Source organism: Protopterus annectens, chromosome 7.part0 (genome assembly GCF_019279795.1).
Source record: "Protopterus annectens isolate FY-2018-M chromosome 7.part0, PAN1.0, whole genome shotgun sequence".
In the NCBI taxonomy this organism is placed as follows: domain Eukaryota; kingdom Metazoa; phylum Chordata; order Ceratodontiformes; family Protopteridae; genus Protopterus; species Protopterus annectens.
In genome coordinates this window covers 1474356924-1474381923 of record NC_056739.1, presented here as the reverse complement: position 1 = coordinate 1474381923, position 25000 = coordinate 1474356924, and the positions used below count along the sequence as shown (strand labels likewise).

General features: G+C 33.3%; 1 protein-coding gene across 1 annotated transcript in view; it reads left to right on the top strand.

Annotated features, from left to right (window-relative positions):
- Positions 1–25000, top strand: part of LOC122807086 (mitogen-activated protein kinase 12-like) — a 672606-nt gene that overhangs the window by 458504 nt on the left and 189102 nt on the right. The window contains exon 7 of the mRNA XM_044078025.1: positions 19809–19856. Within this exon, the coding sequence (XP_043933960.1) occupies positions 19809–19856 (48 nt within the window). The remainder of the gene's footprint in view (positions 1–19808; positions 19857–25000) is intronic.

Below are 25000 nucleotides of genomic sequence, written 5' to 3'. Positions count from 1 at the left end.
GAATAACACTGCTTGCAAAAAAAAAACAGACATTCATGACCTAGATATTCAGTCTATGCAAAATAAAATTCTGGACTTGGAGGCACGATCCAGAAGGAACAATATAATTATTAGAGGAATTCCAGAATCTATCCAATACAATGATTTAACTTCAACTATTACACAAATGCTTGAAATATTGTTCAATGACTCTGATATAGCTAAACAGATAGTTATAAAAAGAGCTCATAGAGCTCTCAGAGAAGCACAAGCCTCAAACATACCTAGACCAGTATAAGTCAAAATAAACAAAATAATTTTAACTGTTAAAAAAAATGGAGGTTATATTATGTGGCATAATAATAAAGTTTCTATGGCCCAGGATTTACCATTGCAAATAAGGCAAGCTAGACAAGCATTATCTCCATACTGCAAGTTCCTCATTGAAAAGAATATCAAATTTCAAATGAAATACCCTAACACATTAATTTTTACAGTCAATGGCTCCAAATACCCCATATCTACAAAAAAAGAAGCAAAAGTTACCTTTTTGAAGATTTTCAAGTCCCTTCCAGCTTCAGAAGCTTGATCTGGCCATCCAGTCCGTTTGCAGCAACGTGGATGCTGGGATTCCATTCTTGCTACGTCTCGAGGCTTTAAAATCCTTTGTTTGCTCTCTTTTCTTCACCAGGCCCCTTGGTAAATGTTTATTTAGTTTCTTTTTACAGCTCCAGCTCGTCTACGAAGATTTTCTGAACTTTTATGGCTCTTATGAACTGAGCCCCTTCGCGAAGCAACAGGAAGTCCTTTGGGTGCTGCTGAGGGTCCGTTTTTGAAGTGGCGCATCCGGAAGTCCATCCGTTTAATGGTTCCCCCGTCGTGAGCTCGAAGACAGGATTACAAGCTCAGGAAGCAGGAAAGTCTCTGTTGAAGAAGCGAAAGCTATTTGGACTGTAATACGAGCATTCGTGGACACTTAAAGTATGTAAAATGTTTTACTGGTTTAAAGGGAACTGTGAAATCATTCAGGTATGAGTACAATTGAATTAATAATGTACTGGCTTAAAATGTGTTAATTAACTGATTGGTTAGAAGTAATATAGCTTTACCATAGTTATTCTTTTTCCTTAGGTATATTATGCTGAATGTTGATGTGTTGATAACCTTGTAGTATATTTTATTATTTGTTTTTCTTGTATTACTGATGTGTTTTAATACTGCAAATGGTTAGATAATAAGGGGATTTAGTGTTGGGATAGTTAGTAGATAAAGAGACCATGAGACATTACATTGTGGGTTCTCCAGGAATGTGAAGGTTATCTTGCTTATATACTGGTATGTGGTTCTGACTATTTTGAGGATTGTGTTACTTAGTCATCATTTTATAAATTTAACTATATTAGCCAGTAAAGTGAAGTTAGAGTTCTATTTTTATTCACCTTATTTGCAGACATTACAATTCTAGATAATTTAGGCTATATAAATAAAGTCAGATCTAAAATTATACTTAAATGTTAAGCATTTGCTTTCTCTGTAGTTCTTTTTCTCTCTTTTAACTGACAGTACATATGGTGAATTATCTTTAATTTAATAATTCTACTGTTTAATAGGGGTAGTGTCACATACTTGATTATTTTAGATTTAAATATGGTTGTTAGATAACTTAATGAGACACAACTAATTAGTATAAGTAATAATATATGAGAACTATTAGTGAGGTATGACAGTAACTATAAGTGTAGTTAAGACCATTTACTTGATAGGTTTAACTAAATAGTTTGTTCAAGAGCTGTGGATATTTATCAATGTTTATTAGGGAATGTTTTGGTTAGGCTTTGTAGAGTTAGATGTAACGTTTATAGGTTTTTTTGCATGCTTTTGATGTTATATTTTGTAAGATAGAGAATAGATATTTAGTAAGGTTATTTACCCATAAAAGTTCTAATAGTGTAAAAAACCTATGTATGTCCTGGTCCAGGGGAATAGTGGATAAGCACTGGTTAGGGCTGGGATGTCAAGATTGCTTCCAGACAATATATATTGTGCTACTATATTTGAATTTAGTACTGTTTCTCAATTTTAAAATATCCTTAAACGAATTAAAGATCTTAGTATGTGGATAATAGATTCATGGAATACTAAAGGGCTCCAGAACTTGAAAAAAAGGAAATTATTTCTTCATTTATTTCTCCAGTCAAAGGCATATTTTATTTTATTACAAGAAACCCACTTGACCAATGACCAATGGGCTGTTCTTAAGGTTAAGAAATGGATTAGAGAGGTGGTAGCTTCAGAAGGGACAACTAATAGTGCAGGAGTGGCAATTATTATTAAAAATCAGTATCAAGAGAAAATTCTAGATTTTAAAATAGACAAAGAGGGAAGATGGTGTTATGTGATTCTTTCATCTACACTTTATGATAAACCTGTGTTACTTCTTAAGATATATGCCCCATGTATCAATCAACAACTTTTTATAGCATCACTTTATTTTATCCTGAATCAATATAATAATTGTTATATAATAATAGGAGGTGATTGGAATACATACCAAGATCCCAAATTGGATAAATCAAGTTCACACAGGTCCTTTAATAATCAAGCAGTAATAGCATTAAAGGAACTTAAAACAGATTTTAAATTATATGACCCATTTAAATACACAAACAATCAAATAAATTCAAATAACTTCACATTTTATTCAAGTTGTCATAAAATGTGGTCTAGGATTGATTTTTTCCTAATTTCAGACTTACTAATTACTTTAGATCCCTGTGTATCTATACAAGCTCGACACTTATCGGATCATTCTAGAATCACATTAATTTTTAACAAAGACACTAGAAATAGTATGCGTCATAGAGGTTATAATTGGTCTCTAAATCCGTATTTATTAAATAAAGAAGATATAACTAAAGAAGTTCAAGAGACTTTCAATCATCTACTAGTTAATCTCTCTAAACACCGGCATCCATCTGATATAGAATGGGCAACGAAAGCACAAATAAGAGGAATCTTTCTTCAAAAGGCTACTTATTATAAGAAAATACAAACTAGAGACATACAAGAACTGGAATCTAAAATTGAGCTACTAGATCAGGATTTAATTGGGAACTATAACAAACAAACTGAAACGGAGTTATTAAAATGTCAAAAGGATCTTTTTTTATTACAAAATAGTAAACTGTCATTTTATGAACAGAAAATACTGGTAAAATACGCTAATCATATTCAGACCCCATCAAAAGCACTAGCTCGCATCATTAATCAATCGAAAATACCTTCTCAAATTTCTGAAATACAGTTTAATAATAAAAGATATACCAATACTGAAGACATTATGAATACCTTTGAATTAATATTCCCTCAAATCTATGGCGAGCATCAGGGATTACTTACAAATAAGATTAATAATGATTTTCTGCAGAAGATTATCTTTCCGAAAATTGGTGATGAGTCTCATGAGAGTTTAATCAAACCAATTTCCTCTGAGGAGATAACAAATACAATTAATAATTTGAAGCCACATAAAGCTCCAGGACCGGATGGTTTGACTACTGAATTTTACAAAACTTTTTGTGATATATTGGGTGAAATACTTCCACATGTATTTAATTATATAATTAATAATAAAATTAATGATCCACACTTTAATGCTTCGAGAACAATTCTTATACCTAAAGAGAATGCAGATCTTCAAAACCCGGATAACTATAGGCCTATTTCACTTTTAAATATAGACATGAAAATTATGACATCTATTTTAGCTAATAGATTGAAGAAGGTAATAAACCTAATAATATCTAATGAACAAGCTGGTTTTATAAATGGCAGACAAACTACTGATAATACGTTATCACTTCATACACTAATTTCTTATGCCACTCATAGAAATCTTAATGTTTACGCACTCATAATTGATGCACAAAAAGCTTTCGATAGAGTTAATTTAAAATTTTTGTTTGATATTTTATCATATTTCAATATACCCCAAGACTTTATTTTAACATTAAAAAATTATATAATAATCCCTATACAACTCTATACATTAATAAAAATTTCTCAAAAAGAATACAAATTAAGAATGGTACCCGTCAAGGATGTCCGCTATCTCCTATATTATTCAATTTATATTTAGAACCACTATTTCTACATATTAAACAAAATACATATCATAATGCCCCAATAATATATGGTACGAAAATATCCATGGCTGCTTTTGCTGATGATCTTAATATTTACTGTACGACGCCTGTTTCAGATACCAAGAAAATACTAAAAACAGTGGAAGATTTTGCTGAAATATCTAATTACAAAATAAATTAAAAAAAAAAAAAAAATTTATTTCCTTTAAAGATGCCTACACCCTTTTTGCTTTTACCATTGGTAGGTCAGTTAAAATCCGAAGAAAAAATAAAATATTTGGGTATTGTTTTCTCAACAGATAATAGAGACTTTTATGTGAACAATGTTAAGCTAATTTGGGATCATATATTGTCTAATTTAAAAAGATGGAATAATCTGAAATTACCAATAATGGCAAAGGTTTCAATTATTAAAATGAATGTATTCCCCAGAATATTATATATTTTTCGAGCTACTCAAGCCTCAATTTCTAGGAAATTCTTTAAACAAATTCATACAGAATTAGGTAGATTTGTATGGGAACCTAGAAAAACTAGAATATCTTATGACAAATTGATGACTCCAAAAAATAAGGGTGGTTTAGACTTACTGAATTTTGAAGCATATTATTTAATAATAAATGCTAATAGAATTCTAAGAGTGGTTAACTTTGACATGTCCAGTACTAAATGGTCACCCAAGTGGTTGGTTCTGAATTATAAACATGCTGTTAGATTGGGTATTAATTTTAAGGCATTGCCTTTTTTAAATAAAGATACCTTTAAAGTGTACGCTTTGATGGAACATATTAGATTATATATAATATCAATACAAAACCTGTTTAAATCACTAAATCTCTTACAATATATGATGACTTTACAACCATTTCACAAGAACCCGAATTTGAAAATCGGTAATCAATTGATAGATCTTAAAAAATTTCCACTTATAGTTGATCTAACCATACTTGATTTATATCCTTATCTTGGTATCTCAATACACGACATGTTAAGAGAGATGAGCCTTCCTAACTCTTGTTTAATTATAATGAGACAATTAAAGGATCTTTCCATAAGTTATTTTAGTAATTTCAAAATTAAAGAAGAAGATTTAACTATTTGTTTAAACTTATGGCAAACTCTTATGCAGGACTCCAAATATATAACAGCTTCATATAATTTGATAAAAGACGTGAAATATAAAAACCAAATACTCTTATCCAAATACTGGAAGGATAAATTATTACCGATTGATGATAATAAAATATTGAAAGCAATTAATTTAACCTTAAAATCAGTATCTCTTCAAAAGCTATTATTTACTCAGCTGATGATATTTAATAACGCTTATTACACTCGTCTCAGTCTGCATAAATTCAACTCTGAAAATTCACCTAAATGTCCATATTGTATCGATCAAATAGCTGACCTTTTACACATGTTCTGGAGCTGTAAATGTATATTCAAACTTTGGAATTCTTTAAAAATTCAATTACAAAAAACGGGTTATCAACAGTCCACACTTTCTTGGGAGTTTATGATTCTTCATATTCCTCCGAATAACTTGGACAGATCCCAAATGATCATACTCATAAATATTTTCTTATTAATGAAGCTTTATATAGCTACAAATTGGCTGAATCCATCTCAGACTTCATGGGAAAACTTTAAAAGTGTAGTGATAAAACATATTTTAGCACATAAATTACTAATTAAAGATCATAAGAAAAATATAAATAATACAAAAATATGGGAGCAAATCTTTAACATTGTGTTAGCTTAACATTCTAATCCACTTTTCCCCGGGAAGTACATACTTAATATGGAGGTTAGTATCGATAAGCCTTATATTGATATTAGATTTTTTAATACTTTTTTTAGAATTTTATCTTAATGTATAATGATCTTATGCAACTGTTGGAAGCATTCATGTATATAATGTATATATGTTGTAGTATTGTATTAACAATTGGAAAAGAATAAAGATTTATTATTGAAAAAAAAAAAGAAAATGAACAAATTTGATAGATAATTGTGATTGGGTTGGCTGCTACTGAAGTGAAAAAGAAGTTAGTTAGAGGTAAATTTAACACTGCAAAAAAGCAATTTAGATTGCTAGAAAGGCTAAAATGTTAATATAATACAGCAAATTATGTGTGCGTGTGTATGTGTGTGTGTGTGTGTGTCTGTGTGTGTGTATATGTGTGTGTGTGTGTGTGTGTGTGTGTGTGTGTGTGTGTGTGTGTGTGTGTGTGGGTGTGGGTGGGTGTGTGTGTGTGTGTGTGTGCGTGTGTGTGATAATGCAAAACACAAGGATAATTGCAAAAAAAAATTATAATGGCCAAAGTAAGTTTGTGCATAAGAAACAGAGTGAATGCAAGCTTGTCAAATGCATGAAAATAACCATTTATGTACAAAGTCAGAGCAGTGTGCATGCATGTGGCAGGTGTAAGGAATGCAACAAGATGGGACATTTTAATGTTGTTTGTAAAACTAAGCAGTAAAAGAAGCACCTACTGAAAATAAAACTGAGAAAAGTGCTCAGAAAGCAAGGATCTCATTGCATAAGCATCTTTCAACATGCACATTCACAGGCATACACACTCATATATATGAACCTATGACCTATGGGCAATGAAGTCAGACGCATTAGCTGGCTTAGCCAGCATCCTGTGCCAGTACCCCTAACAAATGCCCTACCCCCCAGCTCCTCCACTGAAGAGCCAAAAAAAAGGCTATTCCTTCAACTGGCACACCAACCAGGTGGCCAGATGCACAACACACAAACATACCCTTCTGCCAGCTATTAAGGTCCCAAATGCCTGCTTCCACAGATTGTATTAAAAAAAATAATTTCTTTTAAACTGCGGCAGACTGCTTGCTACAGATGTAGCAAACAGTTACTACAGTTTATACCCTGCCTGCACAGTGCACTACTGCACTCATGTTTTAGTTAAAAAAAAAAGTTTATTTTAAATTGTATTGAACTGCTTGCTAGAAATGTAACAAACAGTTGCTACCTTGCCGGCATAGAATGTTACAGTGCTCAGGTTTTTGTAAAGAAAAAAAAAAAGAAAGAAAATGAAAGAGAGAGATTTTCTCTTTTTTACTTTTACACTGTCACAAACTGCTTGCTACAATGTAGCAATCAGTTGCTACACTTTAGACCACACAAGCGGTGCTAAAGAACTCAGGTTTGACTGCAAATGAAATACCAGCTTTTAAAAGCCGGTATTACATGAAAGAGAGATCTGGATTAGATGAGAGTGCCACCTCAACAGTTTGTGTCCAAGGCAGTTGTCCATCTTGCCCTGCCTTAGCTACGCTACTGAATAAAGTGGAAGCTCTTTACAGTTTATTTTCTGAGGGCCAGAGTGCTACATAAGTATTTTCAATGAACATTTTGTGCTGAAAACAAATGCTATTCATATAAAGGCATGTTTTTACAGATGTTCTCAATTTAAAGGTGAGTATACTGAAATTTTTGTCAGGCACTTTTATGAATAGAGTAAAACTGTGTGTTTAACTAGATTGAAAATGAACAAATTTGGGAAAAGATGGCCGCCATTCTGTAGACACTGCATATCTACAGCTCTTCAGATACTTGGAATAAAATCTAACCCTGAGGATATACTACAAGCTTTTCTACACTAACTGTTGGCTAAAATTAAACCACTACAACTAAATATCGCTTGAGAGGTGAAGGAACTTGAGGAAATTAAACAAATTAACAGGATTGGATCTGATTGACTGACTGACTCTGAACAGAGTATTAAACAAAGGAACTGTCTGAGTAGCAATCTTGGATATTTACCATTCAGTTATACTAAAGATCTGCTTTGCTCCACAATTTCAAAAGAAGACAAAAATATGGAAACAACAACAAAAACCAAATTATCAGAACTTCAGTCACCAGAAAAAGATTTAACAACAAAAAGGCAGAAGATTACAAAACAGCAGGAAGTTTCAAAAGCTGGAATGAAAAATAAACCAGATCAACTGGCTAATATGGAAGATATTAAAACTGCTTTGTTACCCATCCAAGAAGCTTTGAAAGAACTATCAAACCAGGTACATTCTTTTGGTGCCACATGCAGTCAAATTCTCGAAAGGATGGATAAATCAGAAGCCAGAATATCTGAAAATGAGGACAGAATAACACTGCTTGCAAAAAAAAAAACAGACATTCATGACCTAGATATTCAGTCTATGCAAAATAAAATTCTGGACTTGGAGGCACGATCCAGAAGGAACAATATAATTATTAGAGGAATTCCAGAATCTATCCAATACAATGATTTAACTTCAACTATTACACAAATACTTGAAATATTGTTCAATGACTCTGATATAGCTAAACAGATAGTTATAGAAAGAGCTCATAGAGCTCTCAGAGAAGCACAAGCCTCAAACATACCTAGACCAGTATAAGTCAAAATACTCAACTACCAGGACGTAAACAAAATAATTTTAACTGTTAAAAAAAATGGAGGTTATATTATGTGGCATAATAATAAAGTTTCTATGGCCCAGGATTTACCATTGCAAATAAGGCAAGCTAGATAAGCATTATCTCCATACTGCAAGTTCCTCATTGAAAAGAATATCAAATTTCAAATGAAATACCCTAACACATTAATTTTTACAGTCGATGGCTCCAAATACTCCATATCTACAAAAAAAGAAGCAAAAGTTACCTTTTTGAAGATTTTCAAGTCCCTTCCAGCTTCAGAAGCTTGATCTGGCCATCCAGTCCGTTTGCAGCAACGTGGATGCTGGGATTCCATTCTTACTACGTCTCGAGGCTTTAAAATCCTTTGTTTGCTCTCTTTTCTTCACCAGGCCCCTTGGTAAATGTTTATTTAGTTTCTTTTTACAGCTCCAGCTCGTCTACGAAGATTTTCTGAACTTTTATGACTCTTATGAACTGAGCCCCTTCGCGAAGCAACAGGAAGTCCTTTGGGTGCTGCTGAGGGTCCGTTTTTGAAGTGGCGCATCCGGAAGTCCATCCGTTTAATGGTTCCCCCGTCGTGAGCTCGAAGACAGGATTACAAGCTCAGGAAGCAGGAAAGTCTCTGTTGAAGAAGCGAAAGCTATTTGGACTGTAATACGAACATTCGTGGACACTTAAAGTATGTAAAATGTTTTACTGGTTTAAAGGGAACTGTGAAATCATTCAGGTATGAGTACAATTGAATTAATAATGTACTGGCTTAAAATGTGTTAATTAACTGATTGGTTAGAAGTAATATAGCTTTACCATAGTTATTCTTTTTCCTTAGGTATATTATGCTGAATGTTGATGTGTTGATAACCTTGTAGTATATTTTATTATTTGTTTTTCTTGTATTACTGATGTGTTTTAATACTGCAAATGGTTAGATAATAAGGGGATTTAGTGTTGGGATAATTAGTAGATAAAGAGACCATGAGACATTACATTGTGGGTTCTCCAGGAATGTGAAGGTTATCTTGCTTATATACTGGTATGTGGTTCTGACTATTTTGAGGATTGTGTTACTTAGTCATCATTTTATAAATTTAACTATATTAGCCAGTAAAGTGAAGTTAGAGTTCTATTTTTATTCACCTTATTTGCAGACATTACAATTCTAGATAATTTAGGCTATATAAATAAAGTCAGATCTAAAATTATACTTAAATGTTAAGCATTTGCTTTCTCTGTAGTTCTTTTTCTCTCTTCTAACTGACAGTACATATGGTGAATTATCTTTAATTTAATAATTCTACTGTTTAATAGGGGTAGTGTCACATACTTGATTATTTTAGATTTAAATATGGTTGTTAGATAACTTAATGAGACACAACTAATTAGTATAAGTAATAATATATGAGAACTATTAGTGAGGTATGACAGTAACTATAAGTGTAGTTAAGACCATTTACTTGATAGGTTTAACTAAATAGTTTGTTCAAGAGCTGTGGATATTTATCAATGTTTATTAGGGAATGTTTTGGTTAGGCTTTGTAGAGTTAGATGTAGCTTTTATAGGTTTTTTTGCATGCTTTTGATGTTATATTTTGTAAGATAAAGAATAGATATTTAGTAAGGTTATTTACCCATAAAAGTTCTAATAGTGTAATAAACCTATGTATGTCCTGGTCCAGGGGAATAGTGGATAAGCACTGGTTAGGGATGGGATGTCAAGATTGCTTCCAGACAATATATATTGTGCTACTATATTTGAATTTAGTACTGTTTCTCAATTTTAAAATATCCTTAAATGAATTAAAGATCTTAGTATGTGGATAATAGATTCATGGAATACTAAAGGGCTCCAGAACTTGAAAAAAAGGAAATTATTTCTTCATTTATTTCTCCAGTCAAAGGCATATTTTATTTTATTACAAGAAACCCACTTGACCAATGACCAATGGGCTGTTCTTAAGGTTAAGAAATGGATTAGAGAGGTGGTAGCTTCAGAAGGGACAACTAATAGTGCAGGAGTGGCTATTATTATTAAAAATCAGTATCAAGAGAAAATTCTAGATTTTAAAATAGACAAAGAGGGAAGATGGTGTTATGTGATTCTTTCATCTACACTTTATGATAAACCTGTGTTACTTCTTAATATATATGCCCCATGTACCAATCAACAACTTTTTATAGCATCACTTTATTTTATCCTGAATCAATATAATAATTGTTATATAATAATAGGAGGTGATTGGAATACATACCAAGATCCCAAATTGGATAAATCAAGTTCACACAGGTCCTTTAATAATCAAGCAGTAATAGCATTAAAGGAACTTAAAACAGATTTTAAATTATATGACCCATTTAAATACACAAACAATCAAATAAATTCAAATAACTTCACATTTTATTCAAGTTGTCATAAAATGTGGTCTAGGATTGATTTTTTCCTAATTTCAGACTTACTAATTACTTTAGATCCCTGTGTATCTATACAAGCTCGACACTTATCGGATCATTCTAGAATCACATTAATTTTTAACAAAGACACTAGAAATAGTATGCGTCATAGAGGTTATAATTGGTCTCTAAATCCGTATTTATTAAATAAAGAAGATATAACTAAAGAAGTTCAAGAGACTTTCAATCATCTACTAGTTAATCTCTCTAAACACCGGCATCCATCTGATATAGAATGGGCAACGACGAAAGCACAAATAAGAGGAATCTTTCTTCAAAAGGCTACTTATTATAAGAAAATACAAACTAGAGACATACTAGAACTGGAATCTAAAATTGAGCTACTAGATCAGGATTTAATTGGGAACTATAGCAAACAAACTGAAACGGAGTTATTAAAATGTCAAAAGGATCTTTTTTTATTACAAAATAGTAAACTGTCATTTTATGAACAGAAAATACTGGTAAAATACGCTAATCATATTCAGACCCCATCAAAAGCACTAGCTCGCATCATTAATCAATCGAAAATACCTTCTCAAATTTCTGAAATACAGTTTAATAATAAAAGATATACCAATACTGAAGACATTATGAATACCTTTGAATTAATATTCCCTCAAATCTATGGCGAGCATCAGGGATTACTTACAAATAAGATTAATAATGATTTTCTGCAGAAGATTATCTTTCCGAAAATTGGTGATGAGTCTCATGAGAGTTTAATCAAACCAATTTCCTCTGAGGAGATAACAAATACAATTAATAATTTGAAGCCACATAAAGCTCCAGGACCGGATGGTTTGACTACTGAATTTTACAAAACTTTTTGTGATATATTGGGTGAAATACTTCCACATGTATTTAATTATATAATTAATAATAAAATTAATGATCCACACTTTAATGCTTCGAGAACAATTCTTATACCTAAAGAGAATGCAGATCTTCAAAACCCGGATAACTATAGGCCTATTTCACTTTTAAATATAGACATGAAAATTATGACATCTATTTTAGCTAATAGATTGAAGAAGGTAATAAACCTAATAATATCTAATGAACAAGCTGGTTTTATAAATGGCAGACAAACTACTGATAATACGTTATCACTTCATACACTAATTTCTTATGCCACTCATAGAAATCTTAATGTTTACGCACTCATAATTGATGCACAAAAGCTTCGATAGAGTTAATTTAAAATTTTTGTTTGATATTTTATCATATTTCAATATACCCCAAGACTTTATTTTAACATTAAAAAATTATATAATAATCCCTATACAACTCTATACATTAATAAAAATTTCTCAAAAAGAATACAAATTAAGAATGGTACCCGTCAAGGATGTCCGCTATCTCCTATATTATTCGATTTATATTTAGAACCACTATTACTACATATTAAACAAAATACATATCATAATGCCCTAATAATATATGGTACGAAAATATCCATGGCTGCTTTTGCTGATGATCTTAATATTTACTGTACAACGCCTGTTTCAGATACCAAGAAAATACTAAAAACAGTGGAAGATTTTGCTGAAATATCTAATTACAAAATAAATTAAAAAAAAAAAAACAATTTATTTCCTTTAAAGACGCCTACACCCTTTTTGCTTTTACCATTGGTAGGTCAGTTAAAATCCGAAGAAAAAATAAAATATTTGGGTATTGTTTTCTCAACAGATAATAGAGACTTTTATGTGAACAATGTTAAGCTAATTTGGGATCATATATTGTCTGATTTAAAAAGATGGAATAATCTGAAATTACCAATAATGGCAAAGGTTTCAATTATTAAAATGAATGTATTCCCCAGAATATTATATATTTTTCGAGCTACTCAAGCCTCAATTTCTAGGAAATTCTTTAAACAAATTCATACAGAATTAGGTAGATTTGTATGGGAACCTAGAAAAACTAGAATATCTTATGACAAATTGATGACTCCAAAAAATAAGGGTGGTTTAGACTTACTGAATTTTGAAGCATATTATTTAATAATAAATGCTAATAGAATTCTAAGAGTGGTTAACTTTGACATGTCCAGTACTAAATGGTCACCCAAGTGGTTGGTTCTGAATTATAAACATGCTGTTAGATTGGGTATTAATTTTAAGGCATTGCCTTTTTTAAATAAAGATACCTTTAAAGTGTACGCTTTGATGGAACATATTAGATTATATATAATATCAATACAAAACCTGTTTAAATCACTAAATCTCTTACAATATATGATGACTTTACAACCATTTCACAAGAACCCGAATTTGAAAATCGGTAATCAATTGATAGATCTTAAAAAATTTCCACTTATAGTTGATCTAACCATACTTGATTTATATCCTTATCTTGGTATCTCAATACACGACATGTTAAGAGAGATGAGCCTTCCTAACTCTTGTTTAATTATAATGAGACAATTAAAGGATCTTTCCATAAGTTATTTTAGTAATTTCAAAATTAAAGAAGAAGATTTAACTATTTGTTTAAACTTATGGCAAACTCTTATGCAGGACTCCAAATATATAACAGCTTCATATAATTTGATAAAAGACGTGAAATATAAAAACCAAATACTCTTATCCAAATACTGGAAGGATAAATTATTACCGATTGATGATAATAAAATATTGAAAGCAATTAATTTAACCTTAAAATCAGTATCTCTTCAAAAGCTATTATTTACTCAGCTGATGATATTTAATAACGCTTATTACACTCGTCTCAGTCTGCATAAATTCAACTCTGAAAATTCACCTAAATGTCCATATTGTATCGATCAAATAGCTGACCTTTTACACATGTTCTGGAGCTGTAAATGTATATTCAAACTTTGGAATTCTTTAAAAATTCAATTACAAAAAACGGGTTATCAACAGTCCACACTTTCTTGGGAGTTTATGATTCTTCATATTCCTCCGAATAACTTGGACAGATCCCAAATGATCATACTCATAAATATTTTCTTGTTAATGAAGCTTTATATAGCTACAAATTGGCTGAATCCATCTCAGACTTCATGGGAAAACTTTAAAAGTGTAGTGATAAAACATATTTTAGCACATAAATTACTAATTAAAGATCATAAGAAAAATATAAATAATACAAAAATATGGGAGCAAATCTTTAACATTGTGTTAGCTTAACGTTCTAATCCACTTTTCCCCGGGAAGTACATACTTAATATGGAGGTTAGTATCGATAAGCCTTATATTGATATTAGATTTTTTAATACTTTTTTTAGAATTTTATCTTAATGTATAATGATCTTATGCAACTGTTGGAAGCATTCATGTATATAATGTATATATGTTGTAGTATTGTATTAACAATTGGAAAAGAATAAAGATTTATTATTGAAAAAAAAAAAGAAAATGAACAAATTTGATAGATAATTGTGATTGGGTTGGCTGCTACTGAAGTGAAAAAGAAGTTAGTTAGAGGTAAATTTAACACTGCAAAAAAGCAATTTAGATTGCTAGAAAGGCTAAAATGTTAATATAATACAGCAAATTATGTGTGCGTGTGTGTGTCTGTGTGTGTGTATATGTGTGTGTGTGTGAGAGTGTGTGTGTGTGTGTGTGTGTGTGTGTGTGTGTGTGTGTGTGTGTGTGTGTGTGTGTGTGTGTGTGTGTGTGTGTGTGTGTGTGTGTGTGTGCGTGTGTGTGTAATGCAAAACACAAGGATAATTGCAAAAAAAAATTATAATGGCCAAAGTAAGTTTGTGCATAAGAAACAGAGTGAATGCAAGCTTGTCAAATGCATGAAAAATAACCATTTATGTACAAAGTCAGAGCAGTGTGCATGCATGTGGCAGGTGTAAGGAATGCAACAAGATGGGACATTTTAATGTTGTTTGTAAAACTAAGCAGTAAAAGAAGCAGCTACTGAAAATAAAACTGAGAAAAGTGCTCAGAAAGCAAGGATCTCATTGCATAAGCATCTTTCAACATGCACATTCACAGGCATACACACTCATATATATGAACCTATGACCTATGGGCAATGAAGTCAGACGCATTAGCTGGCTTAGCCAGCATCCTGTGCCAGTACCCCTAACAAATGCCCTACCCCCCAGCTCCTCCACTGAAGAGCCAAAAAAAAGGCTATTCCTTCAACTGGCACACCAACCAGGTGGCCAGATGCACAACACACAAATATACCCTTCTGCCAGCTATTAAGGTCCCAAATGCCTGCTTCCACAGATTGTATTAAAAAAACAAAATTTCTTTTAAACTGCGGCAGACTGCTTGCTACAGATGTAGCAAACAGTTACTACAGTTTATACCCTGCCTGCACAGTGCACTACTGCACTCATGTTTTAGTTAAAAAAAAAAGTTTATTTTAAATTGTATTGAACTGCTTGCTAGAAATGTAACAAACAGTTGCTACCTTGCCGGCATAGAATGTTACAGTGCTCAGGTTTTTGTAAAGAAAAAAAAAAGAAAGAAAATGAAAGAGAGATTTTCTCTTTTTTACTTTTAAACTGTCACAAACTGCTTGCTACAATGTAGCAATCAGTTGCTACACTTTAGACCACACAAGTGGTGCTAAAGAACTCAGGTTTGACTGCAAATGAAATACCAGCTTTTAAAAGCCAGTATTACATGAAAGAGAGATCTGGATTAGATGAGAGTGCCACCTCAACACTTTGTGTCCAAGGCAGTTGCCCATCTTGCCCTGCCTTAGCTACGCTACTGAATAAAGTGGAAGCTCTTTACAGTTTATTTTCTGAGGGCCAGAGTGTTACATAAGTATTTTCAATGAACATTTTGTGCTGAAAACAAATGCTATTCATATAAAGGCATGTTTTTACAGATGTTCTCAATTTAAAGGTGAGTATACTGAAATTTTTGTCAGGCACTTTTATGAATAGAGTAAAACTGTGTGTTTAACTAGATTGAAAATGAACAAATTTGATAGATAATTGTGATTGGGTTGGCTGCTACTGAAGTGAGAAAGAAGTTAGTTAGAGGTAAATTTAACACTGGAAAAAAGCAATTTAGATTGCTAGAAAAGCTAAAATGTTAATATAAATACAGCAAATTATGTGTGTGTGTGTGTGTGTGTGTGTGTGTGTGTGTGTGTGTGTGTGTGTGTGTGTGTGTGTGTGCATGTGTGCATGTGTGTGTGTGTGTGTGTGTGTGTGTGTGTGTAATGCAAAACACAAGGATAATTGCAAAAAAAAATGATAATGCCCAAAGTAAGTTTGTGTATAAGAAACAGAGTGAATGCAAGCTTGTCAAATGCATGAGAAATAACCATTTATGTACTAAGTCAGAGCAGTGTGCTTGCATGTGGCAGGTGTAAGGAATGCAACAAGATGGGACATTTTAATGTTGTTTGTAAAGCTAAGCAGTAAAAGAAGCAGCTACTGAAAATAAAACTGAGAAAAGCACTCAAAAAGCAAGGATCTCATTGCATCAGCACCTTTCAACATACACATTCAGAAGCATACACACTCATATATATGCATGTCGTGCACATCCATGCAGCCACAAACAAGCACCTACAGACAAGCTCACGCTAATGGAATCACTTACTCACACACCTGGACATTGGCTCCAGTATATATGCATATACACAAACACACACACACATACACACACACACACACACACACACACACACACACACACATATTCATGTCCCTTCAGACAAAGACATACACACATACATACACACATGCATACATACATCCATGAAACCACAATCAAGCACCTACAGACATGCTCACACTAATGGAATCACTTACACACCTGCACACAGACTCCTATAGATATATATATATATATATATATATATATATATATATATATATATATATATATATATATATATATATATATATATATACATACAAGTTTATATATAATATATATATATACCTGCGGTAGTGGTGCTGCGGTAGCGTTGTCGCCTCACAGCAAGATGTTGTCGCGTTTGATTCTCAGCTAGAGCGTCTTCTGTGTGGAGGCATGCGTGAATGGGCGTGCCTTCGTTGAAGGTTGTGCATCAGGGCTGGTAACTCGGCATGTAAAAATCCACTACCAAACATTAGCAGACCGGAGTTCCGCTGTGGCGACCCCTAACCGGGATAAGCCAAAAGACACAACAACATATATATATATATATATATATATATATATATATATATATATATATATATATAGACACACACACACACACACACACACACACACACACACACACACACACACACACACACACACACACACATATTCATGTCCCTTCAAACAAACACATACACACACACACACACACACACACACACACACACACACACACACACACACACACACGCACACACACACATGCATACATACATCCATGAAGCCACAATCAAGTACCTACAGACATGCTCACACTAATGGAATCACTTACACACCTGCACACAGACTCCTATAGATATAGATATATATACAAGTATATATATATATATATATATATATATATATATATATATTTATATATACACACACACACACACACACACACACACACACACACACATATATCCATATATATCCATGCACCTGCTTTTCATGCCCCGAAAGACACACACACACACACACACACACACACACACAAAGGGGCGTGTCCTCAAAACATATGTATATTCATGGTATGAGCCATGGCCATTTGATAGGGGTGAATGGGTGAACACTGTCAAAACACTGGGTTCACTTTTTCTCCTCATGAAAAAGTGTGGTAGAATTATTCTCTGAATCGCTCAACAACATTATTTTGGTCACAGTGCCATTTCTTGGAGAGAACACATGGCTAATTTGCATTAGCCACTTCCCAGGACTGCTGCATTTGCATGCTACTTCACCATGTGAGACTGCAGCCAGTGCCAGACTAAAGCAGTAGCAAAAGAACACCAAATGATAATCAGAGGTTCATGTACACAGCCCTCACACATAGATGAGGCTGCCAAAAAACTTGCAAAACCCTATTTTTCATACTGTTCAGAAGAAAATACATATTGTAGCACACTAAATTTTGCTTAGCGTAGAGAATGCAGATTTAACCTGATATATAAATAGCATTAAAAAAGGATCTTGGGCAATTCATCAAAACTTGAATGGCAAATGTAGCTTTAATACAAATAAGTAAAATGGATCTTGGGCAAGTCATCAAAACTTGAATGGCAACTGTAGCTTTAATACAAAAATAAAACGGTAAAAACTGCAAAAAAAAACTCAGTCAAGCCAAAGTCTTCACTGTGTAATACATAAACTTCCTGCAGTGGTGACCGGTGACCCATAGGATATATGTAAATGACTTCTTAAGAACAAAGCAGTGTTTCAGCCACATGGCTTCTGAATTCCCATGACTTTTTACTTTTTAAGACTCCATGGATACATTCAGGCCAATAAATCTAAACCCCACTAGCTTTGGGCATGCATGCCTCAGTCTTTTTTGACCTCATCAGTACAGCATAAGTGGACTGTTTGGCTGTGCTTTTGAAACACAGAGCTTAAAATCAAGCCTGATGTCCATAAACATTACTGTGCCTGCAAAACATCCAAAATATCATCCAAACCAAAGGGTAAAAAGGTTACATAGATAGTTGAGGCCCATGGGATATATGGAAATGACTTATATTTTGAGGGCACCCTAATGTTTATGGACATCAGACTTGATTTTAAGCCCTGACTTTCAAAAGTATAGCCAAACAATTAATTTTGGGCATACTGACAAGTTCAACAGAAAAAGGCCGAAACATGCATGGCTACAGTTAGTAGGGTTTGGCTTTTTTGCCCTGAATGTACCCATAAAGATTTACAAAGCAAAAAGTCATGGACATTCAGAAACCAGGTAGCTGAAATGCTGTTATATTCCTAACAGGTCACTGCATATATCCCATGGGCCTCAACTACAAGAGGTTTAAGGTATTATACAGTGAAGACTAGCTTGGTTTGTTATTTCTTGCAGTTTTACTGAAAGGTTGGTCTGTTTGACCTTTTCACGCTTTGGTTTAGATTTATTAAAAAAATATTCCACTGGCCAACAGATTCAGACACATACACCAGTACATGAAGCTGCATCCCACTTCCTTCATTGTAATCAGTTCAAGGGTCATTGTACATCAGTGGCAAGTGGCAATCCATCCAAAGGAGGATGTAATTTGACACTGACTGGCCAAAAAACACAAGTTATACAACTGTCTTTCACTTGTGTGTCTACTGCCCATCAAAACAGTATTAGTTTTGGGATACCTGTAGGGGTTACGCATGGCATTCTGGCTGCTGACTGACCATCACTATCGTGAGTAGATCAGGTAATATGATAACTCAGCATGTCAGTCACCACTGGGATACATTTAAATGCAACACTACTGAATTATGAGTTAGATGACTAGTCAGGACACAGATTGTCTAAACCACTGCACCTTACAGAGGCAATCCTCTATCATTACAAACATACAGTTATGTACGCACATGCATACTCATGCATATGTGCGCACACACACACACACACACACACACACACACACACACACACACACACACACACACACACACACACACACACACACTCACATGCATGCACCCATGCACCCGCACACCCACAGAGTCAAAATATGATTTTCAACCGTTACACTGAATAGAAGCAAATACCTGGATCAACAATACTACAGTAGTCACGATTCTGCATTTTAAACCTCAAATTGCTGCAAATTTCAACATGATGGGTTTTGGAAAACTATTGATTCTTTTTCTCACTCAGAAATAATTTCAAGCTTGCAATTTTTTAATTTACAGGATCTGAAGCCTGGAAACTTGGCTGTAAATGAAAACTGTGACCTGAAGGTAAATATACTTTCTGTGAATGTGTTATAATCCTAATCTGACCATGCAAAGTGGGTATAATCCACTGTAGGAAATGTCATGCTTGATAGTTTGTCTCATGTATTTTAAATTTCAGACTATTCAATATAATGTCTGAAAAACTTTTAATAGTGTAATTTAGAATTTATTAAAGTGAACATTGTTTCATACTCATGTAATGCTTAATTTTTGCAGGAACCATTTTTTATGGGTTCTGTCTGAATTTTCCATGGAGTGAAAATACAGTCCTGTGGATTTCTAGTGCATGGATGCGAGATATATTTAATACTAACTGGTATTTGTTGTTATTCTATTAGATGAGTGGTCTGTTTCTCAGTTCAGGAGTTGAAACTGGAGGAGGGTTTTCCTTAGAACCAAACTGAAGATGCTAACCAGTTATAGTTGTACAGATACATTTAGTCTGCTTTCTTGAGGTACATGATATCTTGAATTTTCTCAGCTGTCTGCTCCTTTAATCCAATATCTTGACATTTCTCTCCCACTTTTCCTCATACTGCTATGCCATATAGTGATGTCATAAGGCTACACAAGTTCCTGCACCCTCAGATATGTATGCTGCTCCTTGTGTGTGCAGATCAGTACCACAGTCTGGTTGTTCAGTGGAGTAAGTTATCCCCACCGACCTCCCTTTATAAGTGAGAGCATCTACCAGCCTGACTCATGACTTGAATCCTTGCTTCCAGCAGTACAAACTGAAACCCCACACCTGTGCCACCAGACAGGCCCACTAGTAGTGATACATTCATAAAATACCTGCACAGCATTTCTGATCTTAAATTCTTTACATACAACCTTAAATAAAAGTTGTTTGCTTTCCACAAATATCATACCATAGTATGTAGAGTACCTCCCCAATAAGGCTCAGAAAACATATGAGATACATTTGGGATGCATGGCTAAGCTTATAAAGGTCCAAGTGGCTGCTAGCCTAGCATATCTCTATCACTCTGTAACCTGTGTATAAATCTAATCAACTGTTACACAAATGTATTTTTGATAATTATATTCTACACAAATATTTCAAAGAGGCTTGTATAGGCCCTAGTGCCAATAGCCTAGTACCTACCTATGAACCTATGAACCTATAAGAGCAGTGACCACAATTTTTAAACATATGCTGCTTTGTATTAGAATTATTGAGTTGCTTTCTTGCTTTGCCCTGACCAATTTTGTTATTTGTTTAAATGGTTGGAAATATGTTTGAAGGAAGTTATAGATAAAATAATTATGTTCTGTGTCTCACAATGTCATGTCACTGCTAGCAACCAACTTTTTATTCTTAAATCGCACATACATTGTCAGCATAACATTATTTTTACTCTGCATACTCATTAGTTGTATTATAGCATTTTACACATATTCAAGATGTTAGATGCTATATGAACATAAAACAATCTAAGTGGTTTTATGAACGATTCACACGAGTTCTGTACGTATGCCATTAATTATTTTTATAACTGATGGTAGGCACTTCATGGGGCAAAATTATATGCATTCATCTAAAAAAGTGTTGATTAATTATTGAAAGGGTATAGGAGCAGTTGTCACTTTGTCTACATCTTGCCAGGTTTCAAACTCATAAAGGTTCAAATAGATGAAAAACAACTGGCTAAACCTTCAACTCAATTACACATTTTCAAAAAGTAACTTCTGTGGTGGGGCAGAGAAAAGCCTTCTGCGCTCCTTACAGTGAAGGACTTTATGTATATTAACTCATTCTTACATTGCCACATTACCACAAAAAGAAACAAAATCACTTCTGACACACACACACACACACACACACACACACACACACACACACACACACAAACTACACTGGCAGTAGTTTCTAATGAAGAGCAAGGATTGATGAGTTCAACACTGGGGAGATGAATTCATCCAGCTGGGAACTTCTTTATACTTGACAATTACCAGGAAGACACAATGGCTTTCATTTGACCTTCAGCTTTAGCTTTAGCTTATGTTTTATCTAGTCACTTAACATTATTGTAAATAATAGCCAGATTTTCCTATAATCATATACTTGAGCTTACAATTATACTGAATAAGGGAATGTACTTTCGTCATTCGCCCTCCTTCTTATTCAAATTAATTTTAAAAACTAATGCTTTTCAGTTCCCCACATCTAATGTATTAACACCAAAAAACAATCCTTCTGTCCTTTTAGCTTGCCATTAACTGCCTGTTACCAGCCCTCACTGAGATAAAAAACAGGTTTAATTTTTTACTCAAGTGATTAATCTTCTGCTCATTCAAACACATTTTAAAATGTAAGCACTTCCCATTTTTCCATGTGCGATATTGTATTGATAAAATGTTTATAGTTTCCAACAGAACTGTCCTTTACTATACTCTACTAAAAGACAAAACCACAGCTTTGGTTCCTTGCACAGAATTTGTGAATCTGTAAATTCTAGATACCACACAATATAAATTGGAGCTTAACATATTCTGCTACTATTTTGCTATTTTGAATGTATTATATGCTAAATAATTTTTACATTTTGCATATCAAGAATTATATATACAATACCTCTCATAGTCCTAGTGCAAGAATTCTGGAAAAAGCCAAAAATAATGAGAGGACAAAAGCCCAAAATCAGTGACAGCTTTTAAATATTGCTTTAATAAACTTTAAAAAAATGTTGCTAGAACAACAGGCTTTGTATTGGTATGCATTTTCTAAATAATATGAAGTATGAAACTCAAATCCCGGTCATTATTTAGTGACTTCAATCCTCAATGTTTTGCAAGAAAACCACGTATTTTATGAGGAACAGACTAAAATAGGAGACAAAAATCTGGACATTCACTCTACAAAATTTTGAAAAATTAAGATGTATCAGCAGGTGAATTAATCTGATAAGAACTACTTAAAATATGTAAACAGCTTTAAGATTGATCAATTAGAACTCTCCTCCAACATGAAGACCCTGCCATGTCTGAAAAAGAAACTAATGAACCAAAACCCACATTGAGTCACAGGACTTTAATTTGTGCTACTCACTGTAGAATCATTTTTGTTCATTAGTCATGTAGAAATTTTCATTGTGTTCTGTGACATTTTTGAATAGAGGCTTCACAATTATTTTGAGTGGCGTGAAGTAGCTGTACTAGAAGAAAGAGTAGGAAAGAGATGAGATACTACTGGCATGTTAGCATTTTGAAAAAACTAGTAACCCTGAAACTAAGATGTTGCTGTGATTTGCCAAGAGAATTGAAACTGAAAAACAAATAACTGCAACTGACCACATATATAAACAATAATCTGCTGGGCATTGCCTGTACTCATACCATGTTGCTAAGGCCTAAACCTCCTTATCTTTATCCATCAGATACCCTCCCTCCCAGCTTTCACAACTATTCTGAAAAAACTTCCTAGCCAAAAGGGCTCTGTTCTTGTTCAACACCAGGATAAACAATATCCCTAAATGTGAACAAACACCTCTTCATACCTTATATCTCCATACTCTCCCTTTTTCATTCACTTCCTAACTTCTATCAATTTCTCTCCCCGGCTTTCTCTCTAAATATAGCATATGCCTGATTTTCTCCCACTTTGTATTGAAATTCCTGTTTGTACTTTACTAGCTTACCTTTAATTTCTCTATAAATTGGCTAAAATTTCTCTAACTAATAAATCATTGATATATAACTTGTATCTATTCTTAACTAATGTTTTCATGTTATGTATAATTTAGTATAACTATTTAAAATGTAGTTGTTTTTTGTATTTTTTTAAAGACTGTAAAATTATTGATCTTAAAAATGTTTTATAATACTTTGGAGATTTTCTCTCTAGGCCTCCACTGAAAATGGGCTCCTACACAGTCAAACTTTCCTGTTAATCAAATGTCAACCAATAAATAACTTAATTTTGTCAGCAGACTATGATTTTATTTTGCTAGTCTATTTTTTCCCGGAGATTTACCCATATTAGTATAAGGACTGAAATGTTCAAGTTCATTTTTATTACAGTGCTTAATGTTCTAATCCCTTTATATGAAATACTGTTACTCAAACAATGTAGAACCATATTTAAAAACAAACTTAAATCAGCAATAAAATGTAATAATTTGCTAGTAAACAAATCTTACTAAGCAGATATCATAGGTTATAGTTAGAATAAACAATCTTAGTTAAAAAACAACATTGTTCAATTCTTAAAACAGTAAAGAAATATGTTTTTAAAACTTCATTCCTATTAAAATGGAAAATGTTGTGATGATGTGAGTTAATGCCAGATGTGCTAGGGGGAGCAGGGCAGTACATATGTAACGTATGCCAGCGTATCTATCTGGAGTTTTGTAAAGAATTATATGTCATTTGAATGTCAAACTAATTTGTACAGATGCTTGTGTTAAATGCAAAATGACTGATGAGCCAGCAGCAGCACATTTATTGCACTCTAATCATTCTTTATCAGATGTGTTACCTACATTTCTTAGAGGACATAAAATGTGGAAAGAAGAGCAATGCAGATTAAGCTAATTCAATTATTCAGTTTGAGAGACAGTAGTTTGAACCTGTGTGATGATGTAAGGTATTTCCAGCAATGCCAGGAGAAGTAGGGCAGAGGATGTGTGACATATGCCAGCATAGCTAGCTGGAGTTTTGTAAAGAATTATATGTTATTTGTATATTAAGCTAATTTGCTGAGATGTTTGTGTTGAAAAATGTATTTGTAAAGCTGCTTGTGTTAAAAATGTCAAGAACCAAAAAAACGAACTAAAATTCAGAGAAGTCACAAAAAGGAGAACACACCAGCACGAACCAAGAGCTGTAGAAAGTTCAAAATGAAAGTACACAGAAACTGGCTTTAGTTTCCGATGGTAATAAAAAATCCCAACAGTACGTACACAAATAGAAATTCTGCAATAGCAACCATATGTTGTAGTTGAATAAACAATATCACAAGGATCTTCACAAAAGAACTTTTATTCGACTAAGCAGCAAAACCTTGAAAAAGCCTGGAATAGTCCAGGCGAAAGCGCTTGGTTAATTTGGTCTTTTTTGCTGCTTAGTGTGGAAGTTTTTGAAATGGTTTTATAGCTTCCAAAAGCTATAATAAATCTTAGCAAAGCTCTGTGTGTGTGTGTGTG